Consider the following 21,423-nt stretch of genomic DNA (forward strand, 5'->3'; position numbering starts at 1 on the left):
ACTTACACATGCTGGGCTAAACCCTTCTGCCTTAAATCACACAAATAATTTATTTACTACAGTAGAACTGTTTGCACGAGTAAACCAAACAGGATTTCATGGGAGGGGTAAATGCTGAACTGCCCACTATGGCATTTTAAAAAATAAAACTGATTTTAAAATTAACAGATCCAGTCAGACAACCTTGAGAATATTTTAGTAATGAGAACCAGTTAATAGCACACTCTCATTAACCTGTTCTGGTCCAGAGCCATTTTTAAAATGCCCCGGAACAGTAGGTTTCAAAGTTGGACAGACAACCAGAATTACACAAACAAGTGAGAATAACAGAGTACGAATGAACAACCCAGCCAAACTGAGCTTTAACTGGCCATTACAGGCAATAAATAGCTTTATTACTAAAACTGCCCCGACGTTCTGTTATAAAGTGGCACAAGGGACGAAAATGATACATGTAATGCAACAGAGAGCAACATACTAGTTATGAAAAAAACAGTCCAAACTAACCTTTAACTGCTTGTTCCAGGCAATAAAAGAGTTAATTATTAATATAAAACAGAATATTCAGTTCCATAGTAGCACAGAGAACAAAAATATTGCATATAATAGAACTAAGTGAGAATAACATAATACTGCTGAAAACCCCGCACCAAACCAGCCTTTAACTACTCATTCTGGTCAATACATTGGTTCGCCTATTGATTAAAAATATCCAGAGCTGCATACTCCTGAAGTGAAGGGAGAATAAAAATAATGCTTAGGGCTATATAATAGTCAGAACCAACTTTTAATACTATACCAACTTCTGTGCAATAAAACATTATGTGTTATTACTATTAGCCTATTTGTGTTGTTATTCTTATTGTTGGTAGCAGAAAGAGAGGAGTGGTGGTAGCCTCTTTAAAATGGTTCCAGCAGTAAAATATTGAATAAAAAGAGGTTTTTTTGTTTTTGTAGGGAACTGGTTATGTGCTATAATCTAAATTGTTTTGTGGGTCTTGTTTTTAATCAAAATAAATTTTTCCAGGAAGGCAGAGAATTGAACCTGGATCTCTAGAGTAGCAGCCTAGCACCTTAACCATTGGACCACCCTTCCTCTTTAATGTTCCTGTGTAGTCTAGATTAAATTAGTGGGACTACTTGGTGGACAAAATTAACATGATTAAGCTTTTGTCCTGAAGATTTTACAGTGTAAGGCCTGACCCTGCCAAATGCTTGGATGGTGTATAACACCGCTCTCTAAGTCTGACTAGTAGATGTGGCTATAAATAAACTGACGTTTCAGAAAAATGTTCTTTCTAAAATGGAACAAGTAAAATTCCAAAGTTTCCTGTTCTAAAAGAAATCTCAAGATGACATTTGTGGGACAGAGACCTTAATATTGATGCAAAATATGGTATTAATAAAATTACTATAACTGTGATAGGGTGTCCATCCCACACAGGACTGGAAGGGGTTAAGGTTGACAGGTAGGCCTAATAACTCCATAGGCTGCACCTGGAGGAAGAGCAAGGGAGCAGGGAATTGATTGCAAGCAGGTTCAGCTTCTGCAGGAATAGTGGGGCTTATAAAGCCAGGAAGCTGGCAACAGACAGGGGTTGCTGCTGGGAAAGGGCAGTCACTCCCTGGGAAGAGGGTTTGGAGCTGGTACACTCAGGGCAAGGAGGAAAACCAGGAGTTGTAGGAAGCAGTCTATGAAAGAAGCAGTAAGAGCTGTGAGAGGAAAGTCCAGAAATGCTTGGGTTGAGGGACCATGGACTGGAACCCAGAGTAGAGGGTGGCCCTGAGTTCCTGTACCCACCCTTGAGGAACTGGCACCATCAGGGCAATGCTGGAGAAGACTGCCTGGGACTTTTTGTGCAGAAGGACTTCAGGTAAAACCCTGGAAGGCGGGGGGAACACAGAGTGATTTGGCTGGAGAGCTGAGTCACAAAGAGGCTGCAGCACCTCCTGGGGCAAGAGAGGGGCTGCAGACAAAGAGAGAGGTGGAGAGACAGTGAGCAACCGCAGTAAGGGGTGTTGACCCAGTGAGCTATTCCTCAGAACCTCCAAGAGGAGGAGCCCTGTCTGCAGGGAGTAGAGCAAAACCATCACAGTAACTTATTTTTTAAGTTATTACAAACTTGTTTGCACCTTTACTGAGTATTAAGATATAGCTACAAAAGTGTTGTAGGCAGGATGCTCGGAAATAAAATGTACATATTTAGCTATTTATATTCAACAATGTTTAAAGTTAATCAAAGAAATTTCAAGTTTCTGCATCTATCAAGGAGACAAACCATGTTAAAGCTTGTAGGAATAAACCTAACTGTGAAAGGAATGCAGGATTGTGTTAGCAGAGCAATCAATCTAAAGGTAAAGTGGGCCTACACGTAGAGCCCTGCAAATCTAGATATCCGCTTTATAGCTGCGGACAATGTTTGTGGATTGGACGCGGATACAAATTTTGTGTCTGTGCAGGGCTCTATCTACACCAACCTCCTTCCCTCCCTCACCCTGAAGCTCCTCCCCTCCCCCCCGTTTTTCTTTTCAAAGAAAAGACCACAGTTGTGGTCAGCTGGTGCTTGAAATCCTCTTGATATACAGCAGAAATGCTGTTGGCAGGTCAATCTCTGTGACAGCTCCTGAAGTTTGGCACTCACTCCCCTCACTCTTACCTTGCCTTCCAAGCCCCTCCATTCCTCCAGGATTTAGGGAAGTCTACAGTAGAGGTGGGATTTATCATTAGAATGCTGCTGGCTGCTCTCAAGGGGTGAGGCTGACTGGATGTTCCGGATTATAAGCTCAGAGCTTTTTGAGATGGGAATCTTGCATGTACTTTCTATATATTGAAGAAATAAACTCTGCCATAGTTGCAGAGGTAAGTCGCCTGTAGCCTGATCTATGAATTGTATATTAATTATATGGATTATTTAAGAATTCCCAGTTCACACTCTGAGGTTTGACAGGTTCTTGTCCCAAGATCAGGTCCAGTATTACTGAGATTACTGTTTGGTTGGGAACCCTGATGTGCAGAGTTGTGACACACACAGAGTTTAGGAACCCTTCTGTATTTACAATAGTTTAATACATTTAGCAAAGTCACAAATACTCTAACCCAGCAAGGTAGACAGAGAATACATCTGAACATCTCTCTCTCTCCTCCTGCCCACAGACTGGGATACTTTTATGTTAGCTGATACCACTATATCTCATGCATATTCAGCAGATGTTTCTCCCCTCTTCCTTATTTGTATCTCCTCACCCTACTAATGTTGGGCTGCCCTTCTCCTGTAGGTTAGTATATTAATGATCTCAACTCATCATATACATCAATTCATTGCCATGGCACCCTTGTGTTCAGACATCTGCAGATGTTCCCATCCTAAGATATCCACAAGCTGATGTTAGCTCATGTTCCTGTGGTTGGCTGGTGTCATTATTGACAAACTTCCCCCTTATACACTATTCTCAGTTCCCCAAAACTTAGGGGTGACCACTTGGCACAGATAAATGGCTTAATTTCATAGACCTAAAGCCTTAAGCTAACTGCTGAAGCCAATGTTTTATAGGATACAGGCCTGTAGTTTCCTTACATTATTGCTGAATAAAATAAATGCTAAAGCTAGCCCTATGGGCTACACACCCAATAGAAATGCAGACTAATTTGACCCAATTCCCTTTCCATCATGGGTCAAATTCAGTCCTGGTCTAAACAGGTGCAATGCTGTACTTACTGAATATGACCTAGCATATAAATTCAGCTCTCCCATTCCCCAAGATTTGCCTTTTCTTCCCACTCCTATGTTTAATAGGAGGACATGGGAGATGGCTGACTTCCTTTCCATCCTCACTTGTAATCTCATTTGGCTACAGAAATTCACTGAATTTAGAAATAAGAAGTTACCTGGTTTTATTTAACAGAGCATTATGCTCACTGTTTCACATTCCCTTTGAACATCTAATGTTATCAGATATATTTTAACCATTAACTTCCTTTTAGAAAAAGGAAAACACACATTACAATAAAACATGGTAGTGACAGACTGTCTGGGTTTGTCCCTAGCAGATTCAAGTACAGGAACAGAACACTCTGAAACATAGTTCTTTCACATTGTGTAAAAATCTCTCTTCAGTGCACTGTACTGTGAACACAGAAGCAGGCTGACATCTGATTTACCAGTTCAACCAATCCACAGCAGGAACATCCAAAAGAAAGGCATGCAGTATTTAAATAGAGCACCAGAATAGCAATGTGGCAATATGTTGCAATTACAAATAATCCACGTTATGCATTATGGGAAGTGGCTCTCCCAGCTCTAGAATTATGCAACAATGTGTTTGGGTGTTAAGTCCACTAAGTTCACTTTAAAAAAAAAATAAAAAAAAAATGCTGATCCAGAAGTATTCCTGGCTATGTCTCACTAGCCAATAGGTGAACGCTTTCTTCATTTGTGCCCAGAGGGGTCTGCAAATTGGATCTGTTCAAGAAGACAAGGAAGGAAAAAGGAAACAGTTTGACAGAGCTTCTGGATACTTTTGCATACATAATGCTAGCATTATTTAACAAACAAACAAAAAACCCAAAACAAATGGAAGTGCATTCTGTGCCCCCAGAAATGTTTAAAGTCTCTCATTACTAGGCTGATTGTGTGAAGAAACAGAAGTATGGTGGGGGGGGGGAGGGGGGAATCTATATTTTCCTTAATGAAAACCTTTTAAAACTGGTTTGAAATGGATGTAAAAGTCCCACAGTACCTTCCTTTTCGTGAGGCCTCTAGGATATAGAATATTCCAATAGCTAGTCCCTTTAAAGAAATGGACACCAATTATTACAGTTGTCATATTTGTGTTATATTTTACAGTTGCAGTCTGCAATAAAAGCAACAAGCAAGAATGCTAGCTTTACTTACACTTAGTAACGCCCATCCTCCTTGTATGGTAGCAGCCCATTCAAACCCCAGCCTCTCATTTAGGAATCCACCTAATGTTGGTCCTACAAAAGCTCTAAAAATATCAGAGAAGAAGTATGGGTACCTCAAAGAACAGATTGCAAAGGTCACAGGTAAGAGTTTTTATTACAATATGTTGAGACAAGAGGTTTCAGATCTATAGCTAATGTACAGATGGCACAGGGTTGCCCCGGTACAGCACAAGAGGTAATTGACACAGGGACTCTGTCACTGTAGTCCATGCACCAAACTCAGATTTAGTGGACGGGAAAAAAAGCCACTCAAAATAAAAACAAGCCTCTGTTTTCAAACTCCTGAGCTCATGCAGAGCCCCGCTGATCTCAATGGGACTGTGCAGAGGCTTGTGCTAGAACTTAATGCAGCAGTGGGGCCTTGTGTTTAAAATTAACCTGTTTATACAGGTGCCCAGTTTTCTGGGGTGCTGAGCATCTTACCAGGGTCACCGACTTCAATGTGACTAGTACAGTACTGAAAGTACGGTGCAGTGTCATTCTCATGCAGTCGCACAACGTTACTGTCTGTTTACAATTGACTTCACTTCTTGTGAAGTTAATGGAAAACAGAGAGGGAGGTAACTCAGTATAGTTTCACTGTCCAAGACTGAGTTGATACATTAATATTTTTTATTACTTGTATTGATGCAGTCCCTAGAGAGCCAGACCCACTGTGTTAGGCCCCCTTCATAGATGGTCTCTGCACCAAAGACCCAGAGGTGCTGGAACTAGGAGCACTGGTGGTGCAGCAGCACCCCCTGGCTTGAAGTGGTTTCCATCTTATACAGGTTTTACAGTTTTGTTCAATGGTTCTCAACACCCCCACTATACGAAGTGGCCGCAATGCCACTGCTAACAGCTTCAAATTTAAGCGTAAGCTGACATGACAGATAGATACAAACAGATGGGGGAAGTACACTCTAGCACTGAAACAGTTATCATTTGTGTAGCCAACACTCGTCACAAAACACCAGCGGCCTAGTTATTGTCAGGGGTTTATAACCCACCCATGCTGTGATGCCCTTATTAGAACTGTGAAGTAGAGACAGTTTCAAAAAGCTGCTTCAATGTACACAACTTAAAGACGTATTTAGTAACAGGAGAGAACTGGTGTGGGTGACCATGAACTGCACGTATCTGTACTATGTCCACCAGGCTGTTGATGAACTCCCAGCATTGTTCTCAACGGTCCAGCACTAAGCAGGATAGCGAGCATTTCAGTCACTCAGAAGACAGAATCCCATCAGCTGCCAATACGGATGATAAAGTGGGGCAGACTAAAATCCTGGTAAATGCTACCCAAACGTGTGGCATTCTGAGGGGGCCCTGAGAGCTGAGGAAACTGAGGCAGGACATTGAAGAGCCATATTTGGCCAGCAGGGGGCACTACAGGGCAAGCAGGCCTTTTTACACATTTAAGCAGCCCAACAACTTTATGACCAAAATACAAAAGAAGTTTATAGACAGTGACTGTGTACCTACCCAAGTGACCACATTGCACTGAAGAGCCCAGACACCAGTCCTAACACACTTAACCCCTCCTCGAATCCATTCTCACTGGAGAAAGACAGACAGGTTATTTCCACTAGGCACACGACTTGCCTTTTAAAGTGCTCCATGACTGGAAAATACATTAACGTGAACACAAGTGCATCCAGCACAGAGAAGCCTCTCTCCAAGGAGGATCCACAGCTTTCTGCCCCATATCTTGCCTATTAAGCCATCTGGCACCACCTCCCTGGGAGAAGGAAGGTAAGGACAATGCTACGTGAAATTTCCAGCACTACAGTGTCATCCCCATTGGCAGTGTGATAACTGGATTTTCAAGTCATACACAGTGAGTCTTGTGGGGCACAGGAGAAGGAAAGCTGACAGATGGGTCTGAAAAAGGGGAAAGCCCTTGGTTCCAAGGAGAAATGCATTTTGGCTAAACATGGAACCAAGAGGACCTCAACCCACTATGGCCAAGCAGCATGAGAGACGGGAAACTGTATTTTAAGTAATCCTGACGCCTGCGGATAGAATTGTTGCTGTGGGGTCTCCCAGAGAGCTAATGATATTTGCTGGATATTAACCCTTCCAATGACCTGAAATAAAAGTCCCTTTAATAAATATATACACATCAGTCTTGTGGCCTGCTATGCAAACCACCAAAACCACCTGGACCCTATGACTCTAATGAGGCCATTACACCCCCTTACCAATATGTAAAAATCAAAAGTGCTTAAGTGATATAGAACCCCAGATCTCTCCTCCTCTTTTTTTTTTTTTTTTAAAAAAGAAAGACACTTGAAAAAGTGACTTAGGCTCTTTTGAAAGTTTTACCCAACGTCTCAGGCTCAGACCAACAATTAATTACTTTCTCCCACTCAGAGAATGAAATGGTGGTTGAAAATTGTTTGAACAGCTTCCAGTAGTAGTAATAATTAAAGTTGTGATGGACAGGATTACTTACTAAACACAATGGAGCATCTCAGGGAACAGTGGGATAGCAGACATCCCAAGGGAAAAGCCAATCAAAATCAGCATTAGGACAAACATCCAGAGTTTGCTGCAAAATAAGCATTTGAAGAAATTTTATACCATTCCTTTCAAATAAAGCCTTATTTTCATTATTTAGGACTGTTACACCAGCTCTCCATGATTCAAAGAGACTAGTTTTCCCTTCAAAGCATCATTAGCTGTAATATTCATTTTAAAATTACCTAGTAAATTCTTCTACATATTTTGACAGAAGAGATTTCTTAAGAGTGCAGCTCCAGTCTGAAAAATGGACTTTGTGAAAAATAAAGAATTCTGTGATTCCATGTTCATTGCATCAATGATTTCCTTATGCAAGAAGTTCAGTTTATAAACACAGAATGGTTTTACCAACTGCTGACCCTGCAAATTCATTCTGGGATTGTTAAATTCAAGTTACACCAGTGTAATTATAGAGGAGGGGAAAAAACCTTATAAGGGCAGGTCTACACTATGGAGTTAAGTCAACCTAAGTTACACAACTCCAGCTACATGAATAACCTACTTATTGTGGTGTCTACACCATGCTCGGTCGACAGGAGAAACTCTCCTGTCGACTTACCTTATGTTTCTCACTCTGATGGAGTACCGGAGTCGACGGGAGAGCGATCAGTGGTCAATTTAGTGGGTCTTCACTAGACCCGCTAAATCGAAAACCCAGTGGATCGACTGCCACGTATCAATCGCCCGGTAAGTGGTGACAAGCCCCAAGCTAGTTTCCTGAGATTTTTCCTCCATTCACCCCTCCGCCCACAAATGTTTGAAATTGGTTATGTTCTTCTTCAAAAGTTAGGGAAAAAAGGCTCTACATCTTAGCAACCCTGGCCATCAGTGTTGTTTCACAGATGTAACAGAGTATGTCATTTGCAGATAAGAGGGCTAGGACAGGTGGCTTTACAAAAAAAATGCAGATGGTCTTCACATTTTTTTGCCAATGATTTTCCATTGAGAGGCATTTCAAATGTCAAATATCCAGGGAGAGACAGGCACTGTAGTTTTTTTACCTCAGTGTAGCTAGTTGAGGTAAATACCAAATGCAGGCTATAGCCTATACCCCACCTAGCTACACTGAGGTCAAAAAACACATTACCTGTTTCCCCTTGGATATTACATCAAGATGGCTCTCAGTGGGATTCTCTCCCCCCAGTGAAGGCATAGCCATAGTTAGTTCTTAAGGTGCATAAGCCACAAAATAAATCACTTTGCTCTCCCACAGCTATGTTGGTCCTGGAGAACTTACCAGTAATAAGAAAACTAAACTTTATTATTCTCCACCCTACACACAGACTAAAGTGAGCAGATACAACTCTGAAGAGGCTCAGTTAACAAGTATTAGATAGAGATAAAAGGCAGTAAACTGTACCTTTCAATGTGCAAGATGGGAGCAGGTCCTAACAGGAAAAAGGACAGTGCTGTCAGTAAGCCCCCAAAGACCAACAACCATTTCCTTAGGTGCTGTGAAAGAGAAATCAAAGGTCTGAAGAAATCCAAACCCAACCAAACTCTTATCTGTTAAGCTAGCACATACGCAAAAATAATTTGGTTAAGGTGCTTCTGGACCACCAGAGAAAGGAAGATACTTGAAACTCATTCAGATGCATTTCCCTTCCTTCAGAAGCAGCTCATACCTCACACGGTGAAGTGGAGAGAGGGATTTAGAATAATTGTCTGGGGGAAATTAATATTCTCTCCCCCATATCACAGGACAGGTCATTAAACTCAACATTAGTTATGGTGCCACAGTATTGCCTATTCCCAGTGTAAGAACATGCTGTAGTTATGACAGGTACCAGAGAGGAATTTAGAGTTTAGCTTGACTACCTCAGACCCCCTAAAATCAGCTGTTAGAAGTGGCCACTGGGGAAAGCTGTTTTACATTATAACTGGGGCTCCACAGGACCTCTGCCAGAAGGAGAAGCATGGGAGAAGCAGTGATCAGTACACTTCCTAGGTCATGCCCACTCCCTGGCAATTGCTCCATACTATGCAGATAGTATCAGGAGGCTTTCAGGAGGTGAGGGCATCTCAAGCCACTGGGCCCCCATTCCAAGCAGACTCTGCTACCAGGGGCCCAAAGCTTGGGTTCCACAAGCAGAATGATTCAAGTCCTACTTTTCTGCAGCATAAATGAAACAAGTAAAAGTGTACATGTGATGCTGATGTGAGATTAATGGCTCTCACTACTGTCAAGTGAAAGTTGACAATGCACCCTCATTTTGGGCATACAATGCTTCTGCTTTTCCTATTTTCCTCAGCCAATTAGCGACAGCCAAAAGTAGTAAAAAAGTGATCTGCACTATATCAAAAAACAGTGGACACATTTTCACTTGTGATCAGGTAAGGCCTGGATAAGGATCTCCAAAGGTAAAAGGCTGTCACCAAAATCTCCTACACCAGGGGTGGCCAACCTGAGCCTGAGAAGGAGCCGAATTTACCAATGTACATTGCCAAAGAGCCACAGTAATACGTCAGCAGACCACCATCAGCTCCCCCACCCTGGTCCCAGCGCCTCCCACCCACCAGCACCTCCCCCTTCCCTCCCCGCACCCCCTGATCAGCTGTTTTGTGGAGTGCAGGAGGCTCAGGGGAGGAGGAGCACAGCCACTGCAGGCTCCGGGGAGGGGGTGGGAAGGGGTGGAGTGGGGGCAGAGCCAGGGTTTGAGCAGTGAGCACCCCCGGCACATTGAAAAGTTCGCGCCTGTAGCTCCAACCCCAGAGTCGGTGCCTAGACAAGGAGCCGCATATTAAACTTCTGAAGAGCTGCATGTGGCTCCAGAGCCACAGGTTGGCTACCCTTGTCCTACACCGTGCACATATCTTGAGCTCATTTGAAATATATTCATACAGTGAGACTGTTACTAAGAATGTGAAGATACAGTGGGCCAAAACATTTTTCTGAGAGGAAAAAGACAATGTCATGATAGTTTGTTCACTGCCCCATAATCTCCTGCCACCAGCTCTACTTGAAATAGTGAGTCAGAGGTATTCACCCACCTAAAATCCTGCTCTATACCAGCTACAACATACATACAGTAAACATGATGGACAAGTGTATGGATTTATTATAGCACCCAAGCCTGCAAAGGGATCCATGCAGGTGAGCCCTTTTAAAGTTCCATTGACTTGAGGAAAATGGGATTCAGTGCAGGTGTGAAGGCCCTGTGCAGAATGGGGGTCTGGGTCTAGGACTTCAGAATAGAGACATCTCTGTTTTTTTTTTATTTTGCATATTTAAATTAGCCATGGACAGAGGACACCATACAAGCAATTAGAGATTGTACTTACCGGCATTTTATCACTTAGAAACCCAAGCAATGGTGAAGACAGGGCGTAGGAGAGTGCCAAACCTAGGAATACTAACCCCACATAACCAGCTGGTAATTTGAACTGTAAAATAAATTTTTTACAAAAAGCATGGAATTAGCAAAGTATTCCATTATCATCACATTTTAAGTTAAGTGGCTGAAGTCATCATTCTTTTTCCTATTTTGTATTTTTCAATACTTGGATATCAGCTGTAGATTTTCAATTCCCTCCCCTATCCCAAATATCTTCAGTTCATCAGGTTCCATCACTCCACTGATATACACAGTTCAAGTCTAATCTCAAAAGGAAACAGATTTGCCCCCAATCCAGAATGCTGACACTTAATCTAGGCTGTTTGAAGTCTAAATCTCAGAGATTGGTATTAAGTAATTCTTGCATTTACACCTTCAATTTTTAGTTTTGCTAACAGTTAGTAGAATACTATGTATTTATAGCTTCCTATTTGGTGCATTTATTTTACAGCATGACTTGCCTTGAAAATACTTTTTTCCCCGCCGTTTAAAAGCCAAAGATTTGATTTTTCTAAAAAGTCAGACGAAAAGATATTCAGCACAGTGAATGGGGAAAAGAGAGGAAAGGCGTCTCCCTGTAGCTGCAACCACAGAATGAGAAGCATTCTGAGGGCAACAAAAATGATGAGGGGTACGGAATGGCTTCCATATGAGGAGAAAGTAATAAGATTGGGATTTTTCATCTTGGAAAAGAGATGACTAAGGGGGAGGGGGATATCATGACTGGTATGGAGAAAGTAAATAAGGAAGTGTTATGAGAAGGAGTAAATAACACAAGAACTAGAGGTCATCAAATGAAATTAATGGGCAGCAGGTTTAAAACGAACAAAAGGAAGTATTTCTTCACACAACGTACTGTCAACCTGTGGAACTCTTTGCCAGAGGATGTTGTGAAGGCCAAGACTATAACAGGGTTCAAAAAAGAACTAGATAAACTCATGGAGGATAGGCCCATCAATATCTATTAGCCAGGATAGGCAGGGATGGTGTCCCTAGGCTCTGTTTGCCAGAAGCTGGGAATGGGTGACAGGGTGTGGATCACTTGATGATTACCTGTTCTGTTCATTCCCTCTGGGGCAGCTGACATTGACCACCGTCGGAAGACAGGATACTGGACTAGATGGACCTTTGGTCTGACCCAGTATGACCATTCTTAAGTAAGTTAGAATGTCGTAGAGTTTTGTTCACTTGCCATTTGACTTTCCCTAGTTTTATAGGCCAATGCTACAATGCCATCAACAATTCATAAATTTATATTTAAGGAGTTCAGTCAGTTCAAATATTCCAGAATGGCAGCTATTGCAAAGTCTGAAAATACTCTTCTTACTCAATCAAATGCAAGTGAACCCCCTGACATTCACATGCATTATCTGTACATACCTAGCCAGAGACAGGAAACAGGTAAGAATCAGCAATACAATATCAGGCTCAGATAACACGGACAATAAGCACATTTGATAGAATAGGATTTATTAAAACATTGATTTTAAAATATTTGGATTAAAGTACTCCATACTGCTGAAGTCATTAACCCATCTCTTACACATTAAGATGACTCACCTTCTCTGAAACGAACAGTGACATAGTGGGATCCAGAAAGCCTAAACATGCACTTAGTGAAAATATAGTAAAACAGAGAAGTACAACTTTTGGCAGAGTAATGAGCATCCAGAACGAGTCCTTGGTAGCGATTGCATCTGTTGTTTAAAAAAGAAAAGAAACTGTTCTTTGGTACATGGATTGTGTTTAATTTGATATGCTTATAACCCACTTTCTTGCTTCTGAGATTCAGTATTCTCCCTCTCCCACTGCTTTGAAGGTAGTCCTCTCATACACAAATTGAAGCAAAATTTAGAATGTTACAGGTCATCCTGGGACATTGTTACAAGACCAGAATTTTTTTTTAGCCTCCAGCTTGGAAACTAGACAAATGAAGAAAGCAATCGGAACTTAAATTTTCCTACTTAACACTTTCAGTTTAGAATGAAGTAATTGGACAAGTGCTTATTGAGTGACTAAGATGATAGAATAGACAAATATAAGAAATGCAACCACTTTTCAGGTGCCATTGCGATGTTTTACATTTCTAAATTATGCTCCATGGGCCTGATCCTGCATACACTTCAATATGTGTATGGTCTCATTGTGCGTACAATGAGACTGCTACTCACATGCATTATAATCTACAAGATCAGAGCCTATTGCTCTTTGTACAATGGACTTCCACACTGCAAAATTCCAAAGTTGCATAATTCAGAGTATTTATATCCAAGCTATAAGCATCTTCCGAAGTCAGACAAATGGTTAACCGGTGTATTTCATCTAACAGTAGTTAGCAGGATACAGACTCATATATATAGGTGGTGCTTCCTCTCCTGTGATTTGTCATAGTTGCCATCCTCCCCCTTTGGGGCTTTCTAAAAAGATTAGAGTCTTTAGCTATGCAGTTCCTCTTATCCTCCAATGTTATCACACCTGTACTCTTCCATTTGTTTCATCCTCCAGCAATATGACGACTATCTTAACATAGGCTGTTTATGCTACATCGACTGATCCCTCCCGGCTACCTTTTTCTCCCCAAAACTAGGCCATCCAAACTTGATCTAATGAAATGCAATCACAACATGCATGCAGCTGGATTCTCTTCCACATGTGCAATGTATCTTGCATCGTAGAATGCAATACATAGGAATCCCTTTGTCCTCGGTACTGTAAGCCTCCAACTTGCTCAGTAGCATGGTGAGGCAAAGCATATATCTATGCTGCAAAAAAGACCCACAATGGCAAGTCTCAGAGGCTTGGTCAACTACTTGAACTTGTGCTACTAGGCTAAAAATAGCAGTGTAGACGTTCCTGCTCAGGCAGGAGTGGGGACTCTGAGACCCTCCATGGGTTTCAGAGCCCAGGCTCCAATCTAAGCGGGAACATCTACACTGCTATTTTTAGCCCAGTAGCATGAGCCCAAGTCAGTTGATCCAGGCTCTGAGACTCGCCACTGTGGGGTTTGTTTTTCAGTGTAGACGTACCCTAAGACAACTTATTGTTTAAAAGTCCCAAAGAGAGACATCATGTAGAAAAATCTCACTTCGGTTCAATGCAACAGAGAAAGCTAGTATTTATGGGGATGGACACAAGAAAGGAGATTCATTCCAAGCCATGTGCATCCATGATTTTTAGTTATGTTCAACAAGGACCTGATCCTGCACCATTAAAATCAGTTGCAGTTTTGCCACAGAGGTCTTGTGCTTCAATGAGCTCCAGGGATCTCATAAGGATAGCTAGTAAAACCCTTTAATTCCTCATGTATGTAGAGTATGTATCTATCCATCCATCTCAAATTTGAAATATTGACCAAAGGAAGAGGAAGGAAAAGAGCCTACCGTATTTTGGTAAGAGGTACACGTTCAGAGGCACCAGGATCAGCACTAAGCATCCTAGCACTATGAAAGGGATTTCATAGCCAAAGGACTGATACAAAAAACCACCTACAGGTGGGCCCAGCACTAATCCAAGCCCTGTAAAAATTTCAAGGCTGCCCTAAGGAGGGGGTGGGGAAGAAGGGGGAGAAGGAGAGAGAGAGAGAACAAAGGTTAGTAGATAGAAGCTAGGCTCTGTCATTGATCAAGAGCTAGAACAAATCATAGCCATAAACAAAAATCTTTACATGCAAGTACAGCAAAGGGAGTCTGAAAAATTGTCTGGATAAAAGCTAAGTGAGCTTTTAAGAGGAAGACCAAGTGTTCTTCTTACTTTTTCAGTCTTAGCCACTCACATGCCGCCTAATGTCCCCAGTTCCTGTGATGTTCCATATACCCAGTACATCTGCAGGGATGCCAGCAATGAAGTGACTACACTTCCCAAATACAAAATTACATTAGAACCTGAAGGGGAGAACTTAGTAAGCATATTGCAATGAATTATCATTAAGTCACCTCTTTGGGGCTTGGGTGAAAGATGCCTTAAGTTAAATAACTTTTCTACCTACATACAATTGGTCAAGTTTAGCCCCTGCAACTATCTAATGAAGTCCATCAAGTTACAACAGAGATATGTTTGACCCATTAAGTTTGGATTCTTTTATCGGATGTGACCTCAAAGAACAGTATGAAGAGGGCCTACATGGACTTCATCTCCTCCTGTTGTAGTACCATTAGTCCCCATTGCCAACATACGTTACATTATTTGATCAGCTTATATCTAGACCAATAAATTTTCCTGAAAAAGAGTATTTAGCCATAATATCCACTGGGAAGTGATAGAACAGTGACAAGAAAGCTCACATAAGGGCATGTCTACACTAGAAAGATGTACTGCTTGCACTATATGGGTAGTGCTTTCACCAGTATAATTATTCCTTTGCAGGAAGAAGAATAATTACACAGGTAGAAATCACCTTTACACTAGTATACCTGTATCCATACGAGGGGTTTTACCAGTATACCTATTTTTGATGTAAAAAAGCCACGTGGATCGAGCAGGCAGGAAGCTGCCCATAATTAAAATCCTGATAAAATTTAAATGTATGCCAGACTTAAGTCTCCCCTTGTTCTCTTTTGAGTTAATTTCATAGAATCATAGAATATCGGGGTTGGAAGGGACCTCAGGAGGTCATCTAGTCCAATCCCCTGCTCAAAGTAGGACCGATCCCCAACTAAATCATCCCAGCCACGGCTTTGTCAAGCCTGACCTTAAAAACATCTAAGGAAAGAGATTCCACCACCTCCCAAGGTAACGAATTCCAGTGTTTCACCACCGTCCTAGTGAAAAAGTTTTTTCTAACATCCAACCTAAACCTCCCGCACTGCAACTTGAGACCATTGCTCCTTGTTCTGTCATCAGCTACCACTGAGAACAGTCTAGATCCATCCTCTTTGGAACCCCCTTTCAGGTAGTTGAATTTGTTTAAATAAGGGGGCTCACTTTTTTTAATGTCACAATGCTGTAATGTCTGTGTGGCAGTCTACTTCTGTGAGTCTAGCTGCTAACACAGGAAACGATGATTCTAGTTATTTTTCACAGACATCACATATGCCATTCTCTGTTATCTCTCATGGCGGAACAAGACTGACAGGTGCCAGAGGCCCTAGTTCAACAAGTCCATCTTTAAGTACCTTCATGACCTAAGGCCTTGGATAGGGAAATAGAAGATTTGATCTTGTCAAATGATAAGCCAGGCCATTTCCCTTTGTCGGGTTAGGTCATATGCCATACGGAATTCAGTTTTCATGAAGACTAAAAACGCACCACTTAATCTCAAAAGCTTTTGAGTTGTATGTTGTAAGTATCCTACCCATGTTTCAAACAACACTGGCAAATGGATCACAAGAAGAATATATTAAAAATCCCTCCTCAACTAATCCTCAGAAAGTCATGACGACTTATTTTCTAATACTCCTGCATAAGTTACTGAATGAGCTCAGTTTTCCATCCTCATTCCTTCCATTGATCCAGGACCTGCATCACTTGTGTTGCACCCGAAGCATGTTTATTCCTTCAGGCATATAGCATTTTAATTTAAATTAGAGATTTTTGTTTGGGGGGTTGTTTGGGTTTTTTTTAAGCTGGAGGAGCATATGGTAGACCCTTGACACCAGCTGTATGGTTACAGTGCAAAATGCATAAAGATGTAGGAGAGTCATTAAAACATTTTTATTCTGGACGTTCTTCCATAATGTGTAGTTCTGTACATACCATTACTGTAGCTATGTTATTGGGAAAAGCCTTTGCAAGAACAGAAAATGAAGCTGTCGCTGCTGCAGCAAAGCCTATGGCATCCATCGCTCTAACCAGAAAACACAAACCAATGAATACTGGCCCATCAGGTGCTCTGTCCAAAAGACTGAAAGAACAAGGAAACAAATGAAATTTAGCAAAATAAAAACCAAAATCCTTAAAATACAACTGTAAGGTAAACTTCTTCTAGAGACAGCATGGTCCAGTGGTCAAAGCACAGGGCAAGTCACTTGCCCTCTGTCAAATGGGAATCTCTTTTACCTACCTATCACATATGTATATCATCATATAAAGAAAGAACCTGAAAAGTTTAGACATCAAGCAGCCAATGTAGGCTCTCTTCACATCAGAGACTAGATCCAAAGTCCTGGTAAGAAGCTCATCACTTTCACTCCCAGTTGCTGTGGAAGGTGCTGCCTCTGGACCTTGCTTAGGGACTCCAGCTTTTTTGTATCTGCTTATGACCAGTATATATTTGAAGCTCCAGTATCTCTGGTTATGCCTAACACTGCATTATAAACCCAGCCTCAGACCCAGTCTTGAGTCCTTACCCCATTCTTCTCTACCATCCACACAAAAATATTCTGACTTGAGTCAGTAAGCTCTCAGGACCTGGGTCTTAGGACCCACCAAGTGGGATTGTGTGTGGTGGGGTGGGGTGAGAGTTAGCCCAAGCCCTGCTATGATTGAGGTCCAAGCCCTGTCTTTTTGCAGCATGGATGCAGCTCAATCCTGGGTCCCTAGACTTGTGGCCAAGGAGTCTGTCACCACTGTACCACAATCCTCTGGGCATGTGTTTCTCAGACCTTCGTGTCCAAAACTACCACTCAGTTCCCAGGCCTTGGAAGCAATCCTTCCTTTCCATGCTGACCGTTGAACTGGGTTCAACCATATCCTGTGTTCACTATGCCCAGCACCAAGAAGCAGTTGGTTGTATTAATATACATGGAATAAATCAGCCAAAGGTTTTAGCATAACCCAGTCACTATTTAACATTAAATAGCATAAAACAAGGTGTGGGACTTGAGATACAGAGACTTCACCCTCCTTAGCACCATAGCAAACACATCATTAAATATCCTTTTAACCTTTTGTTAAAGATACAAAAAAGTTAAAAAACAGTTAAAGCACCTGAAATGTAAAATATTAAATAAGGCTTTCATTTAAACATCCCTTGTCCTCTTTCCCTGTAGAGAGTTTTCAGAAGAAAAATAAACCCCATGTTGTTTGAGTCTCTTTGACGGTATTAAAGACAGTAATAACCGTCCTTTTGGGGGGGAAAAGAGAAAAAGTTAGGAAATCTCCAAACCTTCTCACCTAACTTCTTCTCTTTTCCCCAAACGGACAGTCATTACGGTCCTTGATACCATCGAAGAGACTATCAAACAAGGGGCCTTTTTCTTCTAAAATTGGACTTCAACTGCAGCAGTGAGGAAATCTCCAGCCATCTCAGCTCAATGTTGTTGCTGAAGTCCAATTTTAGAAGAAAAAGGCCCCTTGTTTGACAGTCTCTTCGATCGTATCAAAGATCATCCCAGGTGGTGTTTGGGATTCAGCTGGAGCTGGCAGGGGTGGCGATGTCAACTGGGTCCCTCTCTCTCGGCCCATTCTAGTCAGGACACCTCTCAGGATCAGGATCAGGAAGGCCAAGCGCCCCAGAAAATGATGGGGGAGGAGGAACAGCTATGATGGTGAAGCTCACTGCAGTAGTTTGTCTGTATTTTTGTTGTTTCAGACTTTCCCCACACACACACACACAAAATTAAGGACCCCAAAAAGGGAGTGATGGGCAGAATAGCCTCTACCCTTATTATTTTGTTCACCAATTAGTCCTAATATCTGAATTTTGGTATATTAACTTCACATCTCCCGTTCATAAGCCAAGCACAGTTTCAACAGTCTTTGAATTATATCAGTGGGGCCTCTGTGGTTTAGGCTACTAGAGCTCCTTTGACTGGTTCTCTTGCACTCGTTACAACATTGTTAGAATAGGTTACTGTGACATCATATGAATTTACACTCACTTTTTACAGTTCAAACTCACAATTAGGGTAAATTTGTAGGCCCAATTATCACAACAAGCCCCACACCACGTGCACTGCTAGGTGGCCTCAGGAACACAGTCAGATTCTGGTTAATTTCTGGTGTGAGATGAACAAGATGTCTGACTTCATCAAGAGTACCAGAAATGATCATGTGTACCAGGAAATGTTGAGGAAGTGTGTGGTGTTGGGGAGCCCCCAGACTGCTGGTCAATGCAGAGAGAGAATCAATCAGCTCAAGACCAACTACAGCAAAGTCAGAGATGACAGCCACACCTCTGGGAACTCCCTGCCTCTTCTATGAGGCATTTGGCAGGATAAAGGGAGCTGCGCTGACCACTGAGCCCATGGTGGTACCTGACAATCCGTACAACCCCCAAGTCTCAGGCAGCATCAAAGGAGAGCCAGCAGCCACTGGATTAAGCTCAGGCAGTGACTCTCTGGTACTTACAATGGTCTCTGAAGAGGCTTTGCTCCCAGAGCAGACAGAGCACATTCAGAGATGCTGTTTGAGGACAGCCCAGAGGAACAGCCCGCAGCAGCAAATGCAGAGAAGGCAGTAGTGCCAGAGCCTGGTAAGTTTCTGACCCCATGTTTGTTATTAATATACGGATAGGATAGATTTTCAGCTTATGCCTTAGTAAAAATTATTATTACAAGCCAGGGGTAGCAGCATATACTGTATCAACTAATGATGGAAGGCCTGCCAGAACCAGGGGTCTCAAACTCCCGGCCCGCAGGCCATCTGCGGCCCAAGAACCTCCCCAATGTGGCCCACGGGGCTCCAGCAATTTTGGCGCCAGGTCTCTCCCTTGGCCCCACATACCACCCCCGGTGCTCCCCCAGCCCCCCACCCCCCATGCATGTCCCCTGGGCGATTTAAAATGCCCTGGGGCCCCACCCATCACTGGCAGTACAGCGGAGCTGAGCGGCTTCCTGCCTGCTCACTCCATGTGGCTGCCAGCTCCTCCCTGCTGCCCCAGGGCGGGGCAGGGCTGTGCCTCCTCGTGCTGCCCCCGCGGCCAATGGGAAGCTGCGGGGACGGTACCTGGGGGGCGGCAGCCTGCCCTGCCTTGGAGCCCCAGCTAAGCACCGCACCCCCCCGACCCTCTCCCAGAGCCTACACCCCCTTCCCCCATACACCCCACAGCCCCCAAACACCCTCCCAGAGCCTGCAACCCTCTCCCTCCTCCCACACCCCGCCCCCAAACTCCCTCCCAGAGCCTTATTAATACTCTGAAATATGCTGGGGGAGTTGTATGTCGTCCATGGGTGCCATATGATGAGTTGGAGGAGAGGGGGATGCTTTGAAGTCCCTTGTTACATAAGTACGATCCCAGGGGAAAGGGGATGTTATTTAAGTGATGTATATCCTATTATAAGTCTGTCCTGTCCTGGGGTGTCTATACGCTCCATGGATGCTGTATTAGGAGTCCAAGTCATCCAGTATGTAGTCCATAGGGGTTGTATTGTAAATCCAAGCTTGCACCAGGGTCACTGCCTGAATGCAGGGTGCTTTCTGGGTGGGCTGTAATACATCTGCAGGATAACAGCATCCTGTTTATTTGCTCATGACTTTTCACTCAATCCCATTTGCAAACTTTCTTGAAGCAGGAACTCCAATTGGGTGGTCACATTTCAGGGGAAAGGTTATTAATTAGGGCTCCTCTGTAGGTCACTAGCCCCCTCCTCTTGTAGATTGCTGGTCAGTGACCATAAGCCTAAAAGCTCTTTAGCATATACAGCTGGCTTGCCTCCAGTAGCTTGGAACACAAGATCCCTTTGACATTCAGGAATTGCCAGAAGTGTTATGTCCTCCTAAAAGTAGACAGCCTAAGAGAATTGCAAAAACAAGCAGAGTAATCCATGGTAAGTGGTCTCCTCCCCGACACCCGTAAGGGGAAAATGGTCTGTAATTTTATAATTTAAATTGATCTTGTAAATTGGACTTTACCATAACATGTGACTGCTTTCTGCTCTGCTCAACTCTCAGTAGTGTCTGAGAACTTAACGTTATCTAAATATAATAAACCAGAGTATCAGTTTTTGATCTTGAGATTCCAGATGCTACAGATGAAGTCAAAAACTTACTTTTTTTTTTAAAATAAATACTCTGACAATAATGTGTTCTTTCATTAGGCTTGGCATGCCCTTCCACCCCTGCAGGGCTACCATAGCCAACCATGAGCCTTGTGAAGGGGGCACACTCCTATCTGTCAATAAAACAGGTACATAAAGAATGATGGAGATCCTGAATAAGGCCAGCCAGCAACTTCAATACCAATGGCCAGGTGTCAGGCAAAAAGAGGCTGCACCGCATGAGGAGAGATTGGCAGTGCAATTTCTGGAACACGAACAGCGCTTGAGAGAGGAAACTAGAGTACAGCAGAAATAACTGGTTGAGAGACTGCTTGTGTTCATGACAGCGAACTCCATGACTCCAGCCCCTCCTGTTTTACCCCATTCCATGAGTCCCCACCATGGTACAGTGCCACCATATCAGAGAATTGCACAATTCTGTGATTGGGTGTCCATGCCACAAGGAATAAACATTACGTGGAGAGGACAAGTGTACCCTGTTCACTCCTCTACTCTGGTGCAGCACAGGCCAGTGCACGCAGCACACACTAGAAGAGCTAAAGAGCAGAGGGACACAGGACACTAAGAATTAGTGAAACAGAGCTTGGAGTGTTTTATATGTAGTCAGTTACTAGATGCATGTCTAGAAATAAAGTGATTTTATTTCCACACAAATGTGGAGTCATGGGAACGGTTTATTATCTTTACTAAAGCTGACCTACATAGCAATCCACAAACAGTGGGTTAAATCACATGCCTATTTTAT

At 42.7% G+C, this 21,423-nt stretch overlaps 1 protein-coding gene across 3 annotated transcripts in view; it reads right to left on the reverse strand.

Annotated features, from left to right (window-relative positions):
* Positions 1-356: 356 nt before the first annotated feature.
* LOC140909025 (MFS-type transporter SLC18B1) overlaps positions 357-21,423 on the reverse strand; it is a 33,453-nt gene continuing 12,386 nt past the window's right edge. For all 3 annotated transcript variants that reach the window (XM_073337348.2, XM_073337346.2, XM_073337347.2), the window contains exons 5-14: positions 16,495-16,642; positions 14,184-14,340; positions 12,364-12,500; positions 10,751-10,852; positions 8,829-8,920; positions 7,401-7,496; positions 6,428-6,502; positions 4,893-4,986; positions 4,738-4,787; positions 357-4,460 (exon numbers count right to left, since the gene is read on the reverse strand). In XM_073337348.2, coding sequence (XP_073193449.1) covers positions 4,394-4,460; positions 4,738-4,787; positions 4,893-4,986; positions 6,428-6,502; positions 7,401-7,496; positions 8,829-8,920; positions 10,751-10,852; positions 12,364-12,500; positions 14,184-14,340; positions 16,495-16,642 — 1,018 coding nt within the window. In that variant the 3' untranslated portion in view covers positions 357-4,393. The remainder of the gene's footprint in view (positions 4,461-4,737; positions 4,788-4,892; positions 4,987-6,427; positions 6,503-7,400; positions 7,497-8,828; positions 8,921-10,750; positions 10,853-12,363; positions 12,501-14,183; positions 14,341-16,494; positions 16,643-21,423) is intronic.

This window comes from Lepidochelys kempii, chromosome 3, assembly GCF_965140285.1.
Source record: "Lepidochelys kempii isolate rLepKem1 chromosome 3, rLepKem1.hap1, whole genome shotgun sequence".
NCBI lineage: Eukaryota > Metazoa > Chordata > Testudines > Cheloniidae > Lepidochelys > Lepidochelys kempii.